The 25,638-nt window shown below is 35.8% G+C and overlaps 1 protein-coding gene across 1 annotated transcript in view; it reads right to left on the bottom strand.

Annotated features, from left to right (window-relative positions):
* The window catches only part of LOC149246644 (iron-sulfur cluster assembly protein 1-like), a 64,122-nt gene that overhangs the window by 18,187 nt on the left and 20,297 nt on the right, over positions 1-25,638 (bottom strand). Inside the window, exon 2 of the mRNA XM_089457989.1 lies at positions 14,346-14,400. Within this exon, the coding sequence (XP_089314115.1) occupies positions 14,346-14,400 (55 nt within the window). The remainder of the gene's footprint in view (positions 1-14,345; positions 14,401-25,638) is intronic.

Here is a 25,638-nt window from a genome sequence, read left to right as displayed (position 1 = left end):
TCTAAAATTGATAATTGATTTACCAAATCAATATTAATGTAACATTCCCTCTCATTCATGTTCATAATGATATTAATATCTTTTCCTTGAATACTCCCCTTTAAAGTAAATAATCCACAACATATATTTGGGCAACCATTATAAGAGTGTTCTTCCTTCATTTTCAAAAAATGATATTCAATCCTCAAGCAATTAAATACTTGAATATTAGTTTTGTCAGGGAGTGTGATCCCTTTAGGTGGATCTACTCTGATTTTCCATGGATAATAAAAAATAAACTCGAGTAATTAAATATTTTCAAACTTTTGTCAAGTCGGTGTAGCTCCGGTGCTAAACAGTAGTCGCTATTATCCTCCCAACCCAAGTTCTAGTCCCACCGAAGTTGACATGCTTGCTCCTTTAGAGTCATTTCTACATGAAAGATAACTAGCTCCCCTAGGTGGGTTTTTCGTGGATGTAGCTAGTATCAATCTTTGGTACTGTGAACCACATGAAAATATATATATTCGAACTTTTAAAACACATTTTATAACCCCTTTTTATACTTCACTAGCCTAGATCTATCTTAACTCCGGATCTATCAAGTGCTGAGAGGGATCAAATCTCTCGAGGTGCAAACCTCCTTTTTGAGTGCAAAACTTAAAGAAAGGTTTGCACTTTGAGAGATTTGATCCCTCTTGACACTTGATAGATCCGGAGTTAAGATGGATCTAGGCTGGTTTCAGTCGTGTGCGGCCAAAGAAAATCTAACAGATTGATTTTATCAATAATATGTAAAATCATCTAATATTAATATAATCATTTTATATATGCTAAATATAATATAATCATTTTAAATATGTTAAATATGTCTCAAATTAATCAGGTCATTTTAATTTTAAATTTGCTTAGTTACTTCAGTTTGTTGAGATGATAAATATTGTGAATAACTTTAATGATGAAAAATGATGAAATAAAAATTTTGAATGTAAAGTGACAATGTAATAGTGTCGAATGATAGAAAATGTGAATAATAAGAATATAGTAAATTACAAATAGTCTTCATTGTGATTAATCTCAAACTATTTTCTTCTACTATTCTTATTGTAACCCTTGTTACTTTTGTCGTCTTTTCATATTGATTATATGAAAAGGATAGGTTAAATCGTAAACCATTTAAATCTTTAGCTCGAGATATTGTAGTAAACATCATACATTGTCTCTCTTTCTCTCCAATATTAATAATATAACACAAAATTCAATGTACATTATCAATAATATTTTATGCTTACACTGAAATCAATGCACAATATTAATCCAATCACTTTAAAATTAATGTACCATCATACATCCGATTACATCAAATCAGAAATCAACATCTACACTGAAATCAATGCATCTAATGCAAGAAATCAAATAAGATTAAAAAACAACATTTACACTGAAATCAATGCATCTAACGCAAGCAATCAAATACAATTAGAAAAAAACATTTACACTCAAATCAATGCATCTAGTGAAATTAAGCAAATAGGTTTATAAACCAACATCTACACTGAAATCAATGCATCTAGTGAAAGTAAGAAAATAAGATTATAAACCAACATCTACACTAAAATCAATGCATCTAGTACAAGCAATCAAATAAGATTAGAAATCACCATCTACACTAAAATCAATGCATTTAATACAAGCAATCAAATAGGATTAAAAATCATCTACATTGAAATCAATGCATCTACAAGCAATCAAATATTATTAGAAATCAACATCTACATTGAAATCAATGCATCTAGTGCAAGCAATCAAATAGGATTAGAAATCAGCATCTACACTAAAATCGATGCATTTAGTCAAAGCAATCAAATAGGATTAGAAATCATCTACATTGAAATCAATGCATCTAGTGCAAGCAATCAAATATCATTAGAAATCAACATCTACACTAAAATCAATGCATCTAGTGCAAGCAATTAAATAGGATTAGAAATCACCATCTAAATTGAAATCAATGCATCTAGTGTAGTAAATATTCTTCCCTCTCTCCCCCTCCATCTATATAGATATATATCCCTCCATCTCTCCTTCTTTGTCTCTCTATCTCAACCCCCCAAACACACACGCTCTCTCACTCCATATCTATCAATCTCTCTGTCCCTCCCTCTCTCTCTCCATCTCTCTCTTCCCTCACTTCATTTTCCATCTATATCTCTATCTCCCTTTGTCTCTCTATATCACCCCCAAAACATACACTCTCTTTCTCCAATCTATCTATCTCTCCCTCCCTCCTCCTCTCCCTCCCTCTCTATCTTCCCCTTCTCTCCCTCTCCCCCATTTCTATCTCTCTTCCCTCTTGTTGTCCTCTCTCCCTCTCTCTCCATTTTTCTTATCACTCCCCCTCTCTCTCCACCTTTCTCTCTCTATTTCTTTATTCTTACCTCCCTCTCTCCCCCTTCAACTCCATCTTTCTTTCCCTCCCTCTCTCTCTCTCAAACTTTGTTACTATATCCTTCCCTCTCCTCTCTTCCTCTCCCCCATTCTCTCCATCTCTTATTTTTTGTCTCTTTATCTCACCCCAAAACATTATATTTTTTTTTGTATGGTATTAATAATAATTTGGCCCATAGGCATCACCTAAATAGAACCTATTTTTGAGTGTTAGTAAGTATAAAGAGGTTTATGGAGTAAATATAAAAAGAGGTTTTATTTATTTACCATTGAAATCAATGCATCTAGTGCAGTAAATATTCTTCCCTCTCCCCCTCCATCTATATATATATCTCCCTCCATCTCTCCTTCTTTGTCTCTCTATCTCAGTGCCCCCAAACACACACGCTCTCTCACTCCATATCTATCAATCTTTCTGTCCCTCCCTCTCTCTCTCCATCTCTCTCTTCCCTCTCTTCATTTTCCATCTATATCTCTATCTCCCTTTGTCTCTCTATATCACCCCCAAAACATACACTCTCTTTCTCCAATCTATCTCTCCCTCCTTCCCTCCCTCCCTCTCTATCTTCCCCTTCTCTCCCTCTCCCCGCTTCTATCTCTCTTGCCTCTTGTTGTCTTCTCTCCCTGTCTTGCCATTTTTCTTACCACTCCCTCTCTCTCCATTTTTCTTATCACTCCCTCTCTCCCCCTCCAACTTCATCTTTCTTTCCCTCCCTCTCTCCACTCTCTCACATCCTCTCTCTCTCTCTCCTCACCCTCCAACTCTGTTACTATATCCTTCCCTCTCTCCTCTCTTCCTCTCCCCCATTCTCTCCATCTCTCCTTCTTTGTCTCTTTATCTCACTCCCAAACATAATGTTTTTTTGTATGATATTAATAATAATTTGGCCCATGGTATTTGGCCCATAGGCATCACCTAAATAAAACCTATTTTGAGTATTAGTAAGTATAAAGAGGTTTATGGAGTAAATATTAAAAAAAAGTTTTATTTATTTACCATACCTCTGGTTTATTTATATTTTTATTTATTTATCATAACCCTTTTATTTACTATGGCATTTGCCCCATAGGCTTGGTATATAATTATATGTTGATTTCTAATCCTATTTAATATATTTTTATTTATTTGTCATACCTCTTTATACCACTTTTGTATTTATTTATTTACCATACCTCTTTTAGAAAAATGGAATTTGGTCCATGGTATTAATAATTATTTGTCCTATGGTATTTGTCCCACGGTATTAATAATTATTTGTCGCATGGTATTTCGCCAGAACGTCGAAAATGAAACACAAACATTTAATATTTGAATCTAGGTTGGTCTACCAATAATTATATCAAACATTGCATTAAACAGTGTTTGGAGTATGGTATTTGGCCCATAGGCTTCATAATAATGTTCAATATAATGTTTAATAATGTTTTTTTAAATTAATTATTTGGCCTATGGTTTTTTTCAATTAATTATTTGGCCCATGGTATTTGCATTAAACATTATTAATTAATTATTTGGCCCATGGTCTACAAATAATTATATTAAACGGTGAAATTTTAAGCTCAAGTCAACGATATTTTTGTTTTTTTTTTGCTTTTTCCTACTATTTAGATTGCATTAAATTATCTTTATGCAATGTTTGATAAAATAATAACTATTAAATATATTTATTCGTTTAAAATTGGAATTGGTTGATTACTTTTAAAATTCGTTCATTTTGAATGAACAAATTTGCAGGCCTTGGGGCAAATTGGAGTGAAGTAAAAATTCATCCATTTTGAACGAACAAATTTGTAGGCCTCGAGGAAAAATGTTTATTGTGAGCCGAAATTCATTATGAAAAAGATAAAATATAAAGACAACCCAGCCGAAATTCATTATCAAAAAGATAAAATATAAAGACAACCCTCTGGATTGAACAGAACATGCCAAAAAAAATTGTCGCGTTCATGTTTTCTGAATAAAAATTAAAAAGATTCACGGAGGAAGAAATCAAACCTAGAAATAAAATGCACGGAGGAAGAAATCAAACCTAGAAATCCTTCTCACACCGAAATCGCAGTTCTTTCTCACACTGAAATCGTTTCCACTTCGCACAGATCCTAAAATATTTTCACATTGTGCTTCCTCATAAATAGAATTGGACACTTTTTTTTTAATGTTATTTATATAGATAGGGAGAGCCGTGTTTTTTACTAGGGCCGACATTAGATTAATTAGATTTAATTTTCACATTACATTTATGTTTTACATTTATTTACATTTACATGTTTGTTTACATAAGATCAATCCCATTTCATTGATTAAATTTTCAAATAACATTAAGTTTATATTTACATTTACATTTACATGTTTATGTTTTAGGTGAAATCTTTTATTTACATTTACATTTACGTGTTTATGTTTTTTTTTACATGAAATCTACCCCATTTCATTAGATTAAATTTTCAAAAACATTAAGTTTATTACGTTTACATTTGCATGTTTATGTTTTTAGGTGAGATCTTTTATTTACATTTACATGTTTATGTTTTTAGGTGATATCTTTTATTGACATTTACATGTTTATGTTTTTTTTACATGAGATCTACCCCATTTCATTAGATTAAATTTTCAAACAAATAAATTTTCAAATAACATTAAGTTTATGTTTACGTTTACATTTACATTTACATGTTTAAGTTTTTAGGTGATATCTACACCGTAGGTTTAAGTTTACGTTTACATGTTTACATTTTTACTTGAGATTACCCCCATACTGAGCTTAGGTGATATCTACAACATAGTCTTACGTTTACGTTTACATGTTTTACACTTACGTTTTTATGTGAGATCTATCCCCATTACGTTTACGTTTTTATGTGAGATCTACCCCCATACTGGGTTGTAGAGCGCCTCTCGGCGCAATAAAAAGTTACTTTTTTATTTAAACAAAAAAAGTCATTATAAAATTTTAATCCCCTTTTTATAACCTTCCTTCCAATGAATAATTGTCTTTAACCAATGTGACTTAAAATGGATTTGGGATATTAATATATAGACCATATAAACCTCAATGCCTTAAAATGGATTTAAGATACTAATATATAGACCATATAAACCTTAATGCCTTAAATTCACAAGTATTTGTTTTAGGCTAATAGTGGTGGCTCGACGAGAAAAATTGGGAGCTTAATTGTTTAATTAATTGGTCAAACTTGTGTAACGTCACATCCTTATTTTTTCCAAAAGTCACGATTCTCTATACTAGTGACCTCTATGGTGGTTGACTTGCAGAGGTATTAATGGCAGCTTGCAAAATCAAAATGCAATGTAGCTAATTTCAAATTAGTGACTTTCGCTTTGAGGTTTTTGACTGTCGAAGTGGCATATTCAATGTAAATATTCATGAATTCCATGGAATCTGGTATAGAGTCAATGACAGTAGATTTGGTAACATTGGGTGTATGGAAACCCAATACTAGATATGTTCTAGATGGACCAAATATCGATTAAAGAAGACATCTCCAAATGACACATTATTGCCCACTCTTACCCACCAAAATGGGTAACCGCTTGGGAGAAAACTACTTCTATTTTGGATAGCCAGCCAATTAGAAAACCTACAAATTTTCTTCTTGGTGATGATGATATGCCAACTCCACGATCTGCACCAGTTATTACGCCTCTCACCATCTGGCATTCCTCTTGAATGAAGGTGGGCTACCACTCAATAAGTACTTTGATCATTTTGCAATCGGGTGCTTTTACTTAATGTTTTGGGCATTTAGTATGGATAAAGGGGTGATCTGGATGATTGACCGATTTTGACTGTAAACTTGTTCTCTCACCTTACCAAGGGGATTAATCTTTAGCCCTAGTCTAGTGGGACCTCCCCTAAGGCCTTAGGGTTATAGGAGGGGCACTACTTGGAAGACCTAAATAGCATGTTCATTCTCCCTTTACCATACTTAACATTTTCCATATCATATTAATATCCATTGATAACATCTCCATTCTTCGGGTTTCACTGTCATTGGTTCATTGGGATTTGGCACCCCTCTTATCCTCATCCTTGAGTAGGGTCGAAAAACATTGCCCTAGAGGTTGACGCAACCAAAAGAACAAAAAAGAATAATACAGCCACAATGAAAGAAAAAAAAAAGTCAAAACACAAAAGAAGGTCGGGACATAGATTAGCAAGTGAATAAAAGCCTAGCATAAGCTCTACTCTCGTCATTAGTCATCACCTGGTTCCTAAGAACTTAATGCTCCATCTCATCAAAAAGAACCCTTACATGTCCCAACCCTAAAGAGTGATAAATTGTCTCATCTTAAGGGGTAATTTATCATAACGAGCTAGCTTTGATCCTTGAGCTATGCACCAAAATACAAAGCATTATCAAAAAGAAGTAAAAGGTGCCCCGGAGGGGTGGAAAAAGCAGGCCAAGTAGGGTAACTCGTGCATCCACATTTGCTCCCTCCATTACATCTATACACTCAAGATGTGGACTCCCGCTAGCTGGTCCCTTGCCCATGGCACTTGAGCATGAATTCTTTCCCCTCCATTGCCACTTACACCAACACCTATTGATTGAAGGGTTAACCATGGAAATGCCACCTCCCCTCAAGGGATGGAAGCACCTAATAGGGTCGACTACTTAGCCAACCCTACAAAGATGGTCTAGTTAGATATTTGAAGGTGTTCTTGGTTTGAAGTATCGATATGACCTTAACACTTAGTATGGTCCACTTAGATGCATTTATGATCTTATGTCTCTAATGAATGGTTGTTTTCACTTTAGTTTGAGTTGGCCTTGCTAGGTGGTCCAAAGTAATAGAGGCCTTGAGGGCACCCTCCTCCACATGATGCCTAGGCCATACATTACATTCTAGAGAACACAATGATTTAGCACATGCAGTGTTACCCATTTTGGCAACATGTTGGGAACTTGCGCCTTTTGATGATTTGAGCAGTTGATAATAGGTATACATCATAGAGCACCCCCAAGAGCCAGAATGTTGGGCTTCTCTTGGCTAGCATGAAGGATTCTTGACGTCCCAATGGACCCAGGATGCCCCGAGGCTAAACTTGGCACTACTTCATGGGCATGCCATGATTCAGGGCACAAATGAGGATGGTCATCCTAAGGATGATTGCAGTTGATGGATCCCTAACCCTAGAGAGAGGAGGCACCACTTTGCTTGCTTAACACCCATGGAGATGACATGTGGCACCCACAGTGAGATTTTGGACCCTTAGAGTGGCTTTGATGCTTGATTTGAGAATTTTCCTCAAATAAAGGATGGTCATGGTGCTTGGAGACATTTTCAGCCTTGTCTTTGCCTTAATGGAACATTTGGATCCCAAAAAGGACACTACATCATCACCTTTTTAGGCCTGTGACTCACACATGTGAGCTTCTTTTCGCATATCTTGTTGTAAAGCTAATCGGTTGCTTGTAACCCAATTTTACATTTCTTCCACTCAAAAAACAAACTTGTGGGAGGGTTTTTAGTTAGAAATTAAAACAAGTATACCTCATATAAATAGAGCATCACTTCTCTTATTTATTCATCATCACTCATGTGGAACTCGGCCTCTCTTAAAGAACTCAGCCTAACTATTTGTACTTTGCTACTTCGAGGAGATATAATCTTATGTGGATTTTTTACTAATGGAAACTAGTGCTTGTTGTGAAGACGTCATCTTGGGATGAAAGGGCATGTTCTTGAATATCTTGTGAGTACCTTTTGTGGAATCCCATTGTGATCACTGCATGTAATGAATATTGCTAGGGTTTCTATGTTCCATGTCTAATACTTATATGAAATGCTTGGTAAATTTTGCATGCTTCAATTTTGTATCCTTGAACTCCCTAACAAACCTCCTAGTGAGCTTTTCTCTAGTAAATGTATCCCCTCGTAAAGTGATAGTTATGGTTAGCAAGTGAAACCTAAGGTTTCCCCCTTACTCCCTTATGATACTTCCAAGGTCAAAATCCCTAATACTCCATCACCGAAGTAGATAGAAGGCATTGGCATCCATCTTGGTGATCAAAACTTATATAACTTTATTAAAACTTTATTTCTCTCTCTCTCTCTCTTAAAATTTTGGCCATTTAAGGAAAGTCGTTAGGGTTAGGGTTTCAGCCCGAATTTAACTAGTGCTTAGACATTAAGCTAATTTGAAGTCGTTTCACCTTGTTTGGCCTTGAAAAGTCAAAATCTAATAATTTGCATGGTTGAAAGTGATTCCCTAGGGCTGACATCATCAACCCTAGGCAATTCTAAGGCTCGTAAAACCTTAATTTTGCATTTAAGCTTCAACTTAGGGTCATTTGAAGGTTTGTTGCTCCTTTTGTTGATCATACCTTTCAAGCAAACCTTTTCCTTCCTCTTGTATGCCTAATTGTGCTATTGTTGAATCATATCTTGAAAACCATAGACTACAAGTCTCTCTTTATAGGCCTCTTCATAGGTACACTATTCCTTATCACAAAGAATTGAGCCTTGTTCCTAGTTTGAGTACCTTGACTAAGCTTATCAAAGTGTCACCTTTGACCCTTTTGACCTACAATTCCATTATTTAGGTGACCTATATTGGGAAGCCTCCCATGTGGTGAAATTCCACTAAAGAGCAAGAGCTTGAACGCTGAGGTGACAATGGCATCCACCTCATTATTGTGTCTTAGTCTAACTTTTGTCTTGTGAGGCCTCTCACAAGACCTGCTAGATTTGGAGGTAACACCCACAATAATTTGCAGTGGAATAATTTATCACATTGGTGAACTAGTGCTAACTCTCTCTCGATTCCAATGCTTATGTGATCCCTAGCCCTGCTTTCTAAAACTGCAGTGAAATTTTTTTTGCAACAAACTTCTTAGTGTTTTCTTATGACCAAAGGCCAAATGGTGGTCAAAAACCAAATAATTCAAAGAACTCAAAAAAATTGAATGGCCAAAGGCCTACAATTATGTCGTTAAGGGCAAAAAAAAATCAGCAGAGGTCTAGCAAAGAGTGGCCAGTAGTCATAATCAGATTTGGTTTTGATACCAAATGTGATAACCAAATATGGTTCACCAATAAAATATACAAAATACTTGGACTATATAGGTATTCGTTTAGGATAAATACATAATATATGTAAAAGTATGAATAAAAATGATATGATTTACAAATGAGGGCCCCATATATATATACCTAGGCGAGGATGTCCTTTCATTAACAGTGATGTCCGCTGAGACATGTCCTTTCATTATAACTAATTATACTTATCAATATTATCATTTATATTATTTTATATATTTATGTTATTAATATTTATAGCAAAAAGGTTTTTGTTCATTCATCTTATGGTGATTGTTTGTTGTTCTCTTTACTTTAATGGTTGCATCATATGTTGATTGATGATGAGTTGGAGATGAAATGGCATCTCTGTGAGCTTTTCATGCCATACTATGCATGAATGTGGTTGGTTTAATTATTAATGTTCATATACTACATAACTTGTTGATTTTTCCTTTGCATTTCAGGCATCTTCATCAAATTTTGCTTTGACCCCATTTCAATGAAGGACAAGGCAATATGTCTTGCTTGTCTTCCAATCTTTTTGCTGAAAATAAAATAGCAACATCATTCTACAAATCCAATTTTATTATCCGCTTTACAACGCAAAATTGTAGTTTTATTAGCTAATTCCCCTTCGCCCTCCCCCCCCCGGCCCCTACGCTAAAGGAGAGATAGTGTAGAGTGAGGAAGGCAACCACAGAGGTGATAGTAGGTGGTGTCCTCAAGTTCTTCTAGGGTTTGTTTATGGATGATTTGACTTATCTTTTGTGATAGACCTTGGATGTAATAAAATGGCATCATTGTTAGAGATAAAGTCCCATTCCCAAAATTTGAAGATTGGATACATTCTCCTCATCTAGCAACTCCATAGAATCTACATGTATGAAGAAGATGACCCATTAGATTGTTGTGAACATGAGGCTAAGTTCTTGTGGGTTAAGCTCATTTACATCAAAAATCTTGAACATGAGCATCATATCAAATTTCATCTCAATTTCATCAATGCAATGTTGGCAATCCCTCCATTAAAAAGGTTGGATAACAGGTATGTTCCAAAGCTTTACATTGATGTATGTTATTCACAATCTTCCTTTTACTAGAAAATAATGTGAGTTGATAAGATGAAATCAACATTCTTGGCTACTCTAGAAATAAATAAAGTTCATGGTAATCTTAAGAAGGAACATGGAATTAGGGCTTTGGAAAAACAACTAAACTCTTAAGTTATTAGATAATTTCAAATTGGTTGTATTGGAAGATGATATAACCCTAAGGAAGGCATATATGGGGTTAATGTATATTATATGACTCCAAGGGGGGTCAAATGTGGGGTTAAATGTGCATGTAATGTATAAATGTATATGTAGTAGGGTCAGCCTAATAATGAAGGGACCATGTGCAATGTGTGGATAAATATATATATAGGAATCATGTAGTAATTATTAAAGATACGCAATTTGGATGTATGACTGTATTTGGGTATTTGGAAGAGTTTCTCATGTTATTATCTATATAAATATTGGAGTTGTGCCCCACACTCACATTGTTGTACATGGTATGTACATCTAATTTTTATGTATTTGGATCATAACATTTGGTATTAGAGCTATGATCCCATGGTTTTGCTACTTCAAACGAATCATCTTGGTATTTTTGCTATAATTTTTTCTAGGAAGTTTCAGATGGTGAAATTTTGAGCATGTTAAGAAGCGATCTCAAGGAACATCTCTTAAACTTTCAGATTTGGGTGCACTATACTTTTGGAGATACGCATTGTGGAATTTAAGGTTGCGATTAGTCCATAAATCAGTTTCAAACAAGTCACCTTAGCATTTTCGCTATAATTTTTTTCCAAAGACATTTTAGATCAAAAAATTCTGAAAAGATCAAGAAGAAATTTCAAAGCAGGTCTGGTAAAATTTTGAAGTTTAGTTCACTATAAAATGCGAAAATATCCCTTATGGAAGTTAGGGTTTGTAAATGATCTGATAAGCAGTCTTGAACAAGTCATCTTGGTAGCTTTGTTGTAACTTTTTCACAAAAGAATTTCATAATGTGAAATTTTCCACGTAGAAAAGTACATCAGGTAAAAAATTCTTAATTAGAATTGAAAAATTCGACACATGGCATGCTTTACAAGTTCACTCTTAGGAAGAGGTCAAAAATCAACAAGTTTTGGGCAAGTTACCCATAACTTTCACTTGGCACATCAAATTTTGAACCTATGGAATTGCAGAGAAAACATATCAGAGTACTATATGCCAAAATTTCAGACTCAAAAGGGCCAAAATTGCAAATATACATCAGATGAAAAGTCAGCCAAAAAGGTAGATTCCAAAACAGGGTTTTCGAAGGTATCTTAACTTTAAACTATCATATCTCGAGTATTTGGAGGATTTCTTTTATTATTATCCATAATGGAGTTGTGCTCCATGCTCACATTGTTGTACATGGTGTGTACTTCTGATTTTTATGTATTTTGATCACAATAGATGATTATATTTGGCGTGGGGCATGTGAATTTCCCATGAAGCAAAAAGTTTATTATTTTACAATGGAAACCCATGTATATGAAGAAGACGAAAGCTTGGAGGCATATACCATGATTGAGAAGTGCCATAGAATGACAAAAGAATTTGATGATTTTGTGCTTATACATCAAAAGACTCTTTTGATGTTGTGTTGGTTAAAGCTAAGGAAAAGTATGATGCACTAAACTTTTTGGTTGTTGTAGAAGAGAAATACATAAAATTGACCCATTTAATGTAAGAAAATGAGCCTCGAAAGAATCCCTTGGGTAAGGGACCAGTCCATTATTTTATCAAATGAGTTGGTACTTCTTGACATTGCAGATAGCAAATGAGGTGATCAATCTCCTGAATATGTTGTTGCACATCAAGAACAAGAATGTATTGCATATCCAAAGAATGAAAAGTCAGAAGCTAATATGACAGTATTTTATGAATAAAACATCACTGGCATTCAGAATGGTGGTGAAAATTCAAGCAGAAATGATAAATTTCCTCTTGTTCTGGAAGAGGCACACTATGGTGATGGCACACATTTACATGATGAAGACATTCAAGCATCCAACTTCCTTCTCGTTTGAAGACAAGGGTTTGGTAAGCTTTGTAGAGAAACCCTTGGAGGATGTGAAGACCTTTAAGGGGCTCTCATTCTGTCATGTGATAAAGAACATGGCAGCCAAAATCATGAAAACATTGAATCTCTTTACTAGAATGGAAGACATAGATAGAATTGGAATTGACAGTATTTTGATGGAGATCCCATATATAACACTAATAATAAGTGCTTTAGGGCTAATGATTCAAAATTTGTCTATCAGACAGTCAAAGAACATGGAGATATGCCATGCACTATTTTGCATTGATCGGCATCCATACATCTTCAGTGGTCTTGGGTACATAACAGTCTAGTCTATAACAGTAATCCAAATTTTAATTACCCTTGATCTCAAAATTCTAGTATATGATTATCGTATTTTAGATATATGATAATAAAATTTAAATATCAAATTAATTATTCTTATATAACTAAATCTGCTGCTACTCTTGTACTACATATGCTGCCAGAGAAATATCAGTTCTGTTGGCACAGTCTTTGGATACATAAGAGTCTAATCTATGATAGTAATCGAAATTTTAGCTACCCCTTTATCTCAAAATTCTGGTATAAGATATAAAATTATATTTAAATATCAAATTAATATTCCCTTACAGTAGAATTTTATGCAAGCAGCAGACTCCTGGTGATTAAATTTGCCAGTGATTGATAATCAACGAATTTTAAATTTTTCAAAAAAGAATCACCAAATATGGTGAGTAAACTTTTCAGGACAAAGCAGCCTAGGGAGAAGGGAGACATGTCATTTTCCCTTGCAACTCCTGTATTTTGAATATGTATAATTATATTTAATAAACAAATTAATATTCCCTTGCATATTAGAATTTTCTGTATGATGCAGATTCGTGGTGATAAAGTTTGCCTGCGATTGATATTCAGTGAATTTTGAATTTTTCAAAACATCAAATGTGAAACTCTCAAGGACAAAGAATCCTAGGGCAATGGGAGACATCATTTTCCCTTGCAACTCCTTCACTCTTCATATATGTCTTAAAACTTAAAAGATATGCAACCACTAAAAGGAAGACAAATGCAATGCACCCATGACAATAAGATGGCCAGTATAAACCCCTTGAGGATCAAAGTGTAATATCATCATGTCTTGCATATTTGACTCTTGTTGGGTCCTTGTGCTTCTTATGAATACCTTGGATCATCATTATACTAATCTTGAAAATATTTATATGTAGCAAGCATAGTTTCACTCAATTTCTCCAGTGATATTTTTAAGATTACAAAATCAAAAACCAAGCATAGGAATCAAGAATTACAAACAAATCAAGTTTAGAGCATTATAAGAAAAAACTACGATTGGAATCAACAAACAGCTATATGACCAGTTCAACCTGCTCAGAAAAGGAATCAATGAAAATTCTGATCTTTAACTGCCTGCCCCCAAAACGAAAAATCAAACAGCAATACTAGATGGACCTATCAAGACTAGAACCAGAGAAACTCTATCTTTATTGCCCCTAAAAGGAAATGAAATGTGTGAAATACAAACTAACACAAAAGATGATCAACAAACATTAATTGATCATGTCCTATATTGCATGACAAATTAGAACATGACATAATCAGATAATATAAAAATGAGACATGTTTTCTCTATTTCCAACAAACATTGCACTATTGTGACAACTTGATGCATGTAATATTAGGAATTACCAAAGTAAAAAGAACAAAGTAATAGAAGAGAAGAGAAAACTAAGGGAAAAGTTCTCACCTATTTTTTATAGACACAACTTCCTCCATTGGCCTCCCCTTAATCCATTCAGTTGCTGTTGAATACAACAATACCAAGACAATCTTTATATTCAAAAATTTGAACATTTGAAAAGCAAATATTTGCATTATGAGTAACCCATTTCAAGTTAAGTTCTACTTATCCTTGAATAATTTTAGAAGTTATAATAGGCTTGTGTGAAAAAGTTATACTGAGTAATTACATACATCAATCAGCATTACTATATTCCAACATTAGCCCCATGTCATTCAATATAATAGTTTTGATGCCATCTCGTATTGTTGAAACTCTCAACATGCAAAAATATCCATGTCTCTCATCCACAAATTTGCACAATTATTTTTTGGGGGAATATATAGAAGAAGACAACAAAAACACACAGAAAATTATCATGTACATCTAAATATTCTGGGAGTAACCTAAGGGTTAGCTCAATCAGTTGAACCATCTGCCAAAGGCTGTTGCCAACAGGGAGGCCACAGATCACAGATTAAATCCAGGCAAGTCCCTCAGGGTTACCAGGCGCTTTTGCAGCTGTTGGTTGACACCACCCTCCATCAAGATATTCTGGGGAAGAGGATGGAATCCCACGAAGTACTTCAGAAAATTTATTAAAAGAAAACAAAAAACAAAAGTTCTTTGAGTTAGGGTGTTTAATTCATAAGACAATGCAATAATTGTTAAACACCCCTGATATGTGTTCATCAATATTAAATTTTAACGCTGTAGAACTGAAACGTTGATCTAGGTTCCTTGATATTAAAGGCTTCTGCTTGGCACATTTTTGCCCTATCAAGCATGACTGCATCCCACATTTTGGTTCCTCAATACTAATGTGTTATTGTTGTATACGCCTCTACAGTGTTATAATCCTAATTATGTAGAAGAATAATTACTTCCAACTGCGAAAACAAAAAGGAAGGAATTTCATGTCACTAGAAGTTTTACAGTCTTTGAAATTTTAAAGACTTCTTATCGAAAAAATCTATTACTGAATCAAGTTGATGAAGTACAAACTATACAAAGGTAACAGTGGCATCCCTCAAGACAACTATCCCCATAGTGGAGTAACTACCGCGAATTATGCCCTAACTAGTTAATAAAGACCTGACACACAAAGGTCCAAATAATCTAGTTTAGAGTATAGAATGAAGAATCTTTTAGTCCCGCAATGTGTATGTAATACAAAAACAGCAATTCAAGAGTGACAACATTGTAACGATGCCAAAACAAACAAGTGATTTGCACTGCAAAGTTTGTCCATCCACTTGACAATAGATCCTGGACATGTTTGTCATTACCAAACATATATCCTTGTTCAATATCTCAACAATTGGTGCACCCCAATCATCTGCATTGTCATACCCCAGCTTCCCAAACTACACAATGTCTAGATTCAGAGTGAAGAACTTATCATCATCATCTCGAGGAAATGGTTGGTGCTAATCTACCATAACCCTGAATAAAACTTGGACAAGTAAAATGAACACCTCCAAACTTGATGGCTCGGGGCCACACCAATCATCTGTAATACCATACTCTGGCACCCCTGAATACATGATGTCTAGATTCAAAATCAGGAACTTATTATGTCTTTAGGCAATAATTGGTGCTCATCCACGATGACCCCTAAGAAAAGTTGGACAACTTGGAAGAAAACCCCTCTACTTTTGCCATATGCCTTCTATCAAGAAATATTGTGGCTTTATAGTCTTCTTTTTGAACCTTTTCCTACGGAAAGACCCAACTAATTATGGAGGGGAAACTGGCCCTAGCATGATAGGAAGATCTACAAATGATTCAAGACCCAACTAATTATGGAGGGGAAACTGGCCCTAGCATGATAGGAAGATCTACAAATGATTCAAGACGCAAATTAAGAAAACAGGAACACAGGCAATGAAGCTCAATTTTTGAAAAAATCTAAAGAAAGTGATTGAAGACAAACAACAAGGTTTCACTCATCAAGTCATCACAAATATAACCGTTTGAATCTAACACATTGCCATGCAAGCTATAACTCTATATTTAAACAAAACCTTCCCCTAGTAGCATGTACTTCAATCTGATCAAAGGCTACAGCAGAGGATGAAGGCTTAAAAAACTTGAAAGTAATATCTACTCCTAAATGCCCTGAAGGCTGGTATTCATGCAATTCAAAAAGCAATGTTGGTGGACTCCGTTGCCTAGATAAAAGGAACAAAAGGGAGTATTCATGCCTGTATTGGTTAATCATGCGCCCATTGATCAATGGTGAAATAAAGACCATGAAAAAGAAAGACTCTTTCAACTCTATTGGAACTTTCCAGACTCTCTATTATGAAGATGAGTAATGCAAGCCCTAATCTATTAAAGCCAAAACTGACAGTTTAACTCCAGCCAAATCCAAAACTGGGTTGAGTCTGACCCAATGTCATCAAAACCGGACCGGTGATCGAACCGGTAGACCCCCGGACTGGGAACCGGTAAAAAAATGGACCAAAAAACCGGTCCACCAAAAACACAAAATATTCAAATTTTAAAGAAAACCATGTATATTCATGTGCATCCATATGAATCCAAACCATTTATACACAAATAAGCAAAACTTCTCACTTAGAGAGAATGTAAGGGTGCACATAACGAAAATAACACCGAGTGCAATCCATATTTGAACAGAAAATACATCAAAAAACAAGACCTACATGGCCTCTAGCATCCAAAAAGATTCATGCTACAACAAATACCTACATATCATCAAAATCTTTGCATATAATGGGATCTCCATCATCAATATCACCCTCTAAGCATTAAAATAAATAAGCAAATGCTTAGCATGTCAATTCAATATTTTGTTTGAGTGATGGGTACATTTTTAGTAGAATCATGATAAAGGATTTAACAAACAATGCCACTAACATCCAAGGTACATATAGGGATTGGTGCTCTTGATCAAAGGCTAGTTCGATACCCTCATACATGAAAAAATTCAATAGAAACATCACAATCCCTCCAATCCTGAAATCCTGGAAAACTGTTAAGTCAGCTGGATTTTGCGTGAGATCCAAAATTCTACATTCTCCATATGAAATCCAAAAGAGAGTCAAAGATCAACTAAGTCCATGACAAAGGAGTCACACTAGAGAAAGTTCAACCTAGAATACCTGTCTGGGTATGGGCATGCAAATTGTAGTGGTCACTGGTAACTCTAGCATGCATCAAAGTGACAAGTTCAGTTGTGTTGTGAACACAGTAACGAGTTCAGTTATGTTTTGGTCCGTGGATGCATTTCTATCGTATTGTGCAATTCAAATATTGTGATCCATGTGCATAGCTTAGCTTGGTGCAACCACACAACTTAGTTCGTGGAAAACACACATCTTAGTTTGGTACACACGCACATCCAAAAAGCACATGAATTTCAGGCTCACATCAAAAATGTTAATTACTTAGGTGCGAGACAAACAAGAAGTCAAGCAAATCTAATAGTGCAGCACACTACAATGAGATGGACAGACTACACAACATATGGTTACAAGTGGAAGTTCAATGGTCATATCAAACCATAACATATTTTTCTCTGCTTTCACTTTTCCAACACTCATACATTTATGTATTGTTAAATATGAATAGACCAAATGTGAAATATTTCCTTGAACTATATTGTTTATACCTTGATTTAGGATTGTAATGAACCTCATTCAGTTCATGGTGTTAGTCATAGTTGGTTGATAAACAAATAGCTTTGTTTCAAAGCTTTATGGTATTAAATTTTATTATCATTATTGTACAAACCTCTTCATTGGGAAAATAATTGGACTCAAAATTTTGCCCAATTATTCGTGATATGAATTTATTTTTTATTCATGTAAGTTAGCTTCATAGATTGTCACACCTAATTAGTTCACTGTGCATCCATGAATACCATATAGAAGTTGTTATCATGGATACGCCTATTTTGAATAGGCATATATTGGGAACAAATTAGCATTATAGGGTTAGTTCTTCACATGAATGCTAAATTGATACACAGTTGACAGTCAAGATTCGCTTTAAAAAAAACAAAGGAAAAGGTGCAAAGCAACACTGAACAACTCAAAGTAAAAGTCAGTCCTGATTCCCTAATGTAATTGAGGGACAATTTAACAATGTGGCATTATAAAATTATGGGAAGCAGAAGCGGAAGCATTAATAAATAGTTGTATTCCTATAAGTTAGCTTCATAGATTGTCACACCTAATTAGTTCCCTGTGCATACAAGAATACCATATAGAATTTGTTATCATGGCTATGCTTATTTCGAATAGGCATATATAGGGAACAAATTAGCGTTAACGGATTAATTCTTCACATGCTTGCTAAATTGCTACACACTTTACAGTCAAGATTCACTTTGAAAAAAATGGAGGAAAAGGTGCAATGAAACATTGAACAACTCAAAGTAAAAGTCAATCCTGATTCCCTAATGTAATCGGGGGACAACTTAACAATGTGGCATTGCGAAGATAAGGGAAATGAAGGCTTGAATAAATATGAAGCAAAACACACACAAAGCCAATAAATTGAACAAACTTTGTATTATTATGTTAGAGATATGTGTAACACTGTAACACTATGTGACAGCAAACGTGAAAAGAACAAAGCTTAAGTAATTGCCTATCATACAAAGAGTTGCCTAATAGTTACAAATGCACATTCATCCTCCAAGGTGAATGTTTAATTTTGTAATAATGCATCGTTATTTAGTTGAAAGGATGAGACAAGTCGAAAACAAAGAGTCAACAAGGACTGTTATCATCGTGCATTGATGTGTAATGTGAATGTCATGCTACGAGAGTTAATTTGCTCAACCGTGATTGCTCTATCACACTAATCTTGACAAGAATGTCTTCAACATGAGGATCTTTGACATGGGTGTCATCAACATGAGGATCTTCAAAAAGTGTGTTGTCAACAAGGGAGTTGTCAACAATAGAGTTACCAAAAAGTGTGATGTAGACAAGAGAGTTATCAACAAGAGTGTCACCGAAAAAAGCTTTCTATCAAGAAGAAATTCATCATCAACAAGCTTGTTGACAAAGCAGCTTCAATAAGGTTTGTCGATGTTGATAAGGCTGTTGTCAAGGATAAGGAAATGCATGGATCAATCACCCCCAGTAAAAGATCAATGAGCCCCATTGTGTTAACTTTTGGAACCATGGATGCATGTGTTTGTTGTTGCTAAGGAATAAGCTATAACAAATAAAACCTTTTTGCATTGAAATGTCTCATTGTACTTATATTGCTTTAGTTCAGGGATTTGTTACCTACTACCCCTCATTTCAACAAGGGTACATACCAGTGTTGCAAGAATTGTCCCCCCCCGGGGATCTAGAGGCAGATTCGTGTCCCAAACGGATCCACCACCAATCCTCCGACAGAACCGTGGTTCCGAATCCCCGCCAAAACTTCACGATTCCTAGGCTTTTGGAACCGTGAAAGTTTTGACACAATTCTGTAGGCCCGACCCACAGTTCCAAAAAACGTGACACGATTCCACGAGGCTTTTTTTGTTCTTTTAGGAATTTTTGAATTGTTATGTGAGGAACTATGCTTCTCGAATACTCCCAAGGTGCCCCTTGATGGTCCCTAGACGATTCCTAGATGCTCTCTAATGGTAATGTTAAATTCTTAAAGTAAAAGTTTACTTAAATTTTTAACATTACCATGAAATGACTCGGGATGCTTGAGTGGTTCCAACCTCATCAGACTTCATATGGAGAAAATAGAATTTCATATCCCATTCAAAATTCAACAGACTTAACAGTTTTCAAGATTTCAAGATCAATGGGATTGTGGCATTTCATTAGATTATATCATGTATGAGGGTATGTGATTGGCATTTAATCAAGAGCACCAAGCCCTATATGTACCCCAGTGTTGGTGGTGTTGATTGTTGAACTCCTTTGTCATGGCCTTAGCAAAAATGTACCCTTCACTCAAGTCAAAATCATTGATCAGGCATGTTAAGCTTTCTCTACCATATTATAAGGCTTGGATTAGGTTGTTTGATCAAAATTGGGCAATGTTGACTAATATCCCTAGAGAATCAAAGTAGAGGCAAAGGCTAGACAAAAGTAGAGGCAAAGGCTAGATTCGAGATGGTTGATGTTGGAATAATTAATCACTGGTGTACAATTCATGCATATCTATCTCGATTTATGCATAAATATGCATGTTTTCATATCTTCTACAACTAATTTGGTATTTTGGATGTTTTTTTAAATAAATGCAAAAAAATATTATATATATATAGATGCTTCCAACGATTTTTCGAAAATGCCGCTTCTGATGCTTTACTTCCAAAAAGTGTATGTACTTTGTCCCCACTTCGTGCAACACTGATACATACAAATATATTTTTTTCACTTTGCACGACACCATTGTGATCTCAAGGATGTAAGTTAAAGCCTTGAAGGCCATGTGATTCTTTATATTGAGATGTCCTAGGCCTACGATGGTTGGCTATGGTTGGTTCCTTCAGTTCCCGTTCTTAGCTTCTTTCATCTTGTATAAGATTGGAGGACTTGGAGTGGATTACATTGGGACTCCTGGTTTGTGGAAACATCTAGTTATATAGGGGTGATTGCAATTGTAAGGCCCAATCCAACCCATGCCATGCACACCTGTGTTACCACATGGTCATGAACCATAGAGTCTATATGCATCCTTGGCCTTGGTACAGTTTTCACCAGCCAATTTTCAACATGGCAGTCTCACAATTTTCGGCAATTCACATTTCCCGAGATAGAGCACTTCCCCAATGCACTTGGTCCAGGAAAGCAAAAAGTCAACTTAGTCTTAGATTGCTCAAAATAAAATATAGATGACATGCCACATGGAATTTTTGCAAAAGATGGAGGCATTAATCATAAAAGGGCAATCAAAGGTGTTTTAATAAAATGCAGGGCTTCCAAGTGGGAGAACAAATGTTGACCAATTGAGACATGCATCATGTCAAAAGTTATCTATAAAATTGGCCAAACAAAACCTAGGAGGAACCCTCATTTTCTCTAGGGCATTGGAGATCCACCTTTATCGCATGAATGCATCCTCATATGACGATATGTGGAGGTCAAAATTGATGGCACAACATCAAGCTACCCATTGGGACTAGTGGAACGCTAAAGTTGGACAAGTTTCCAAGTCAAAAGAGCCCAAGGCATTGAAGATCTTGCATGATGGACCAAATCGACTCCCTTCTACTAGTCGTTAGAGGTCAAAAGGGTACATTTACGTAGTTGAAGGGTCAAACGAACAATCGTGTGGACAAAAATATAGTCGTTGCAAAGCCAAGTCATCTTCTATTCCATCCACGCAAGATTCCAAGGACCAAGTCAAGTCAAGCACGCAAGTCGAACCACCTAAAGGAGCCATTGGGATATCTTAAGGAGGAAGATGGGCAATGTAAGGCTACTATTCATCACGTTTTGCCTCTCTGAAGTAAAGTCAAAGGGAACGTTGCACTCCCAAGGGTCAAACAAGTTATGCCAACTTCCTTTGTGGACAATTATTGTAATAAAAAAATTATTTGTTGAATTTACTTAGTCTATGAGTTGTAGATGACAAGTAAAGTGAGGTATGTGTTGAAAAACGTAACTAGGTTCGTCTTCATATTTGTATTTTTATCAAAATAAAGAAAAGAAAATTTCATCATTATTACAATGACTTATTAAAGCATGGGTTTCGTGCTTGGGTCATCATTTATAGGTCAAAATCCCCATTGAGGACTTCTAGGTTTTATATTGAGTCATTAAAGTCATTATCCATTTAAAGAGACCCTTATTGGGATTTTGAATCATGTAAAAAGAATTATTATTGAGTCAAATATGTAATTTGTCACCTCCACACCAAGTCAGCCCTTACCTATTGAAGTCATCCTACATGAGGACCATTCAACCCACAAGAAGAGGCTATATACACAAGTGCAATTCGATTCATTTGCTCATCAACTCAACAAATTCAATACACAAGAAAGAAGTGCAGAAAAAGTGAGAAATTCAAGAAGAAGAAGGAGAATTGCATGAGAAGAACAAGTTGAGGTTTTTGGGTTATCTCTCTCTTTCATACGAAGTTATTGGGCTATCGCTAGGGTTGAAGAGTTGTTGTTGAGGAGGTCGAAGCTTTGTTGCTACATAGGTCGAAGAGTTGTTGCTGCATAGGACAAAAATTATGTTGTTGCATAGGTCGAAGTTCTGTTGCTACAAGGTCGAAGATCTGGATCGAAGTTGCTGGAAGGAAGGGTTTACTTGGTGATTGGAGGTTAGTGTCTAAATCAAAGAGTCTTGTATTATCTCGTGAAAACTACTGAAAGAAGAGGTTTGACTGGGTTTTCCCCTAGATAGGGGTTTTGCCCTGGCTGAGTCCCTATATCTTTTATCTCTTGTTCTTGTGATCTTCATACACACATAATTTGGTAATTGCTTGATGAAATATAAAATAATGAAGAAGTAAAAGAAGCCAACATAGTTCACAAGTAATTATCAAGAAAGAGAAATCAAACCCTAATATTACTAGCATTGATTTCTCAACAGTGTGTTGAAATTTGATAGCTCGGAAGGTATTTCTTGTTGGAAAAGCCCTTGGGGCTTTCTAGTTTGTATTTTGGGCAGAGGAGAGCCTAAGGGACTTGTCCTCAACCCTAGGTGATTTGGCCAAAGGATTGACCTGATATTTTAGGTATTGTACAAGGATATAAAGGGCCATTATCCCTGGTACAGGAGCCTTGAGGTTTTCACATTAATGGACCTGTAAGAAACATGTTTGATCAATCAAATATTGTGTACTATACATTGATCTGATTCTTGTTATATTTTTGTTGGGCAAAAGTTTTAAACTTAGGCAATGCTAGTGTGTTTATGTCTCTAGTTAAGACATAGACCATACCTGGGGCGCGGATTTCTAACATGGTATCAGAGCTACTCTAATGAACAGTTTGGTCAAAGGATTGACCTGATATTTTAGGTATTGTACAAGGATATAAAGGGTCTTTATCCCTGGTACAGGAGCCCTAAGGTTTTAAATTAATGGACCTATAAGAAACATGTTTGATCAATCAAATATTGTGTACTATACATTGATCTGATTGTTGTTATATTTTTGTTGGGCAAAAGTTTTAAACTTAGGCATTACTAGTGTGTTTATGTCTTTCTGGTTTGTATCTTGGGCAGAGGAGAGCCTAAGGGACTTGTCCTCGACCCTAGGTGATTTGGCCAAAGGATTGACCTAATATTTTAGGTATTGTACAAGGATATAAAGGGCCATTATCCATGGTACAGGAGCCCTGAGGTTTTCATATTAATGGCCCTGTAAGAAACATGTTTGATCAATCAAATATTGTGTACTATACATTGATCTGATTGTTGTTATATTTTTGCTGGGCAAAAATTTTAAACTTAGGCAATGCTAGTGTGTTTATGTCTCTAGTTAAGACGTAGACCATACCTGGTGCGCAAATTTCTAACATGGTACCAGAGCTACTCTAATGAACAGTTTGGTCAAAGGATTGACTAGATATTTTAGGTATTGTACATGGATATAAAGGGCCATCATCCATGGTACATGAGCCCTGAGGTTTTCATATTAATGGACCTGTAAGAAACATGTTTAATCAATCAAATATTGTGTACTATACATTGATATGATTGTTGTTATATTTTTATTGGGCAAAAATTTTAAACTTAGGCATTACTAGTGTGTTTATGTCTCTAGTTAAGACATAGACCATACCTGGGGCGCAAATTTCTAACATGGTATCCAAGCTACTCTAATGAACAGTTGGATCAAAATCATGCACAAGTGGCAACTGTGAGAGGGAGCTATGGGACTGTTGCAGAAAGTAGCAGTGTTGCCAAGTTGGTTGGATATGCCTTGTGTAGACGTGGGGCAGAATGTTGAGACAAGGAGTTATGGATTATTGCAAATTGGGGTGGCAAAATGGAAGTTCTAGTGGATTGGTGGAGAACTCGGTACACAACAATATGTTGGGCAGTGAGTTTTCGATACCGTTGATGGACTTCTGTTGACTTGTGAAAGTAAGTTGTGATAGCTTAGGTGCCTTGGCAAGGAGTGATTTGGCATGGACAAGGTAGCTTCATGTGGATTGTAGTTTGATAAGTTTTGTAAAATAGTATCTTCATTGAGTTGTAGAGTTACACATCTGGCAATGGAGCCATGTGCATATGAGGTTTTTTACCTAGGACAATGAGGACACTCGCAGAGTCAAGTTGTGGTGGTCTAGAGTGGACTAGGCCAAGTGTTCAACCACAACTCGAGACTGTTATTGAACAAACACAAGATCAGTTGCAGGATGATCATGACCTTAGGTGAGTGGGATGCTTACCTGAAGAGGATGCATCAAGTGATATGTCGCAAGATGTAGTAGGTTGAGGATGCTTTCCAGGAAGGGAAGCAAAGTGAGCCAATGGAAGGTTACATAGGCTCTACTGTCGCAAAATCTAGCAAGCCTTAGAGACGAATTTCCCTACAAGGCTAAAACAAGACCAAGTGGTAACAATGGGGTGATGGCTCACTATCACCATAGCCAAAACCCCATGCTCTTTACGAACTTTCACTGATGGGAGGAGTCCCGGTATGGGTATAGGTCACCTAATATATATTCTAGGCTCAAGGGACCAAGTGACACAAGAGGAGGCCCTCTACAAGAAAGACATAATTTAGACTCAAGGCTCCAATAGGAGGCAATTCACTTTCTTGATAGAGACCTATTTGATGAGGCAGAAGACCTAGGGCTTGGTTGATATGTTGAGTGTTGGGGTGGTCGAAGGTCAAGGAGAGGAGAAAGGGTTTCCAACAATGATTTTCTACAAGAACGAGGCACATGAAACCATCAAGAAGCCCCCAAGTTGAAGCGAAGTCCAAACTAGGGTTAACTTAGGGATAGTAACTAGGGCAAAGAAATTTATAGACGAAATTGAAGTGAATGCCTACCAAAAGAATGGATTTTGTGGCAACCACTCTCCTCTCGGCATTTAGACTCTCCAACTCTGGAAATTCCCTTCCCCTAAGAATTTGCACCAAGCCCTAGTTTGGTCACTTGGCCTTAAAGTGGCCGAATTAGGGCAAAGGAAAGGAAGAGAGATTAATGGATTAAAAGTTAAATTGATCATCAACAAGGAAAGCCAATGCCCAAATCCTTGGGAGGATGGAGTCTATGATGTGATAGATCAGCCAACAAGCTTCTAAGGAGGCCAAAATTTTGATGCCCTAGAACCAAGATCTCAAACAATTATCT

The sequence above is a fragment of the Pinus tabuliformis genome, chromosome 7, assembly GCF_031772625.1.
Source record: "Pinus tabuliformis cultivar Carrire ecotype Pingquan chromosome 7, CPIR1, whole genome shotgun sequence".
NCBI lineage: Eukaryota > Viridiplantae > Streptophyta > Pinopsida > Pinales > Pinaceae > Pinus > Pinus tabuliformis.
The sequence above is the reverse complement of the archived record's forward strand: the minus strand, read 5'-3'. Positions and strand labels throughout refer to the sequence as shown.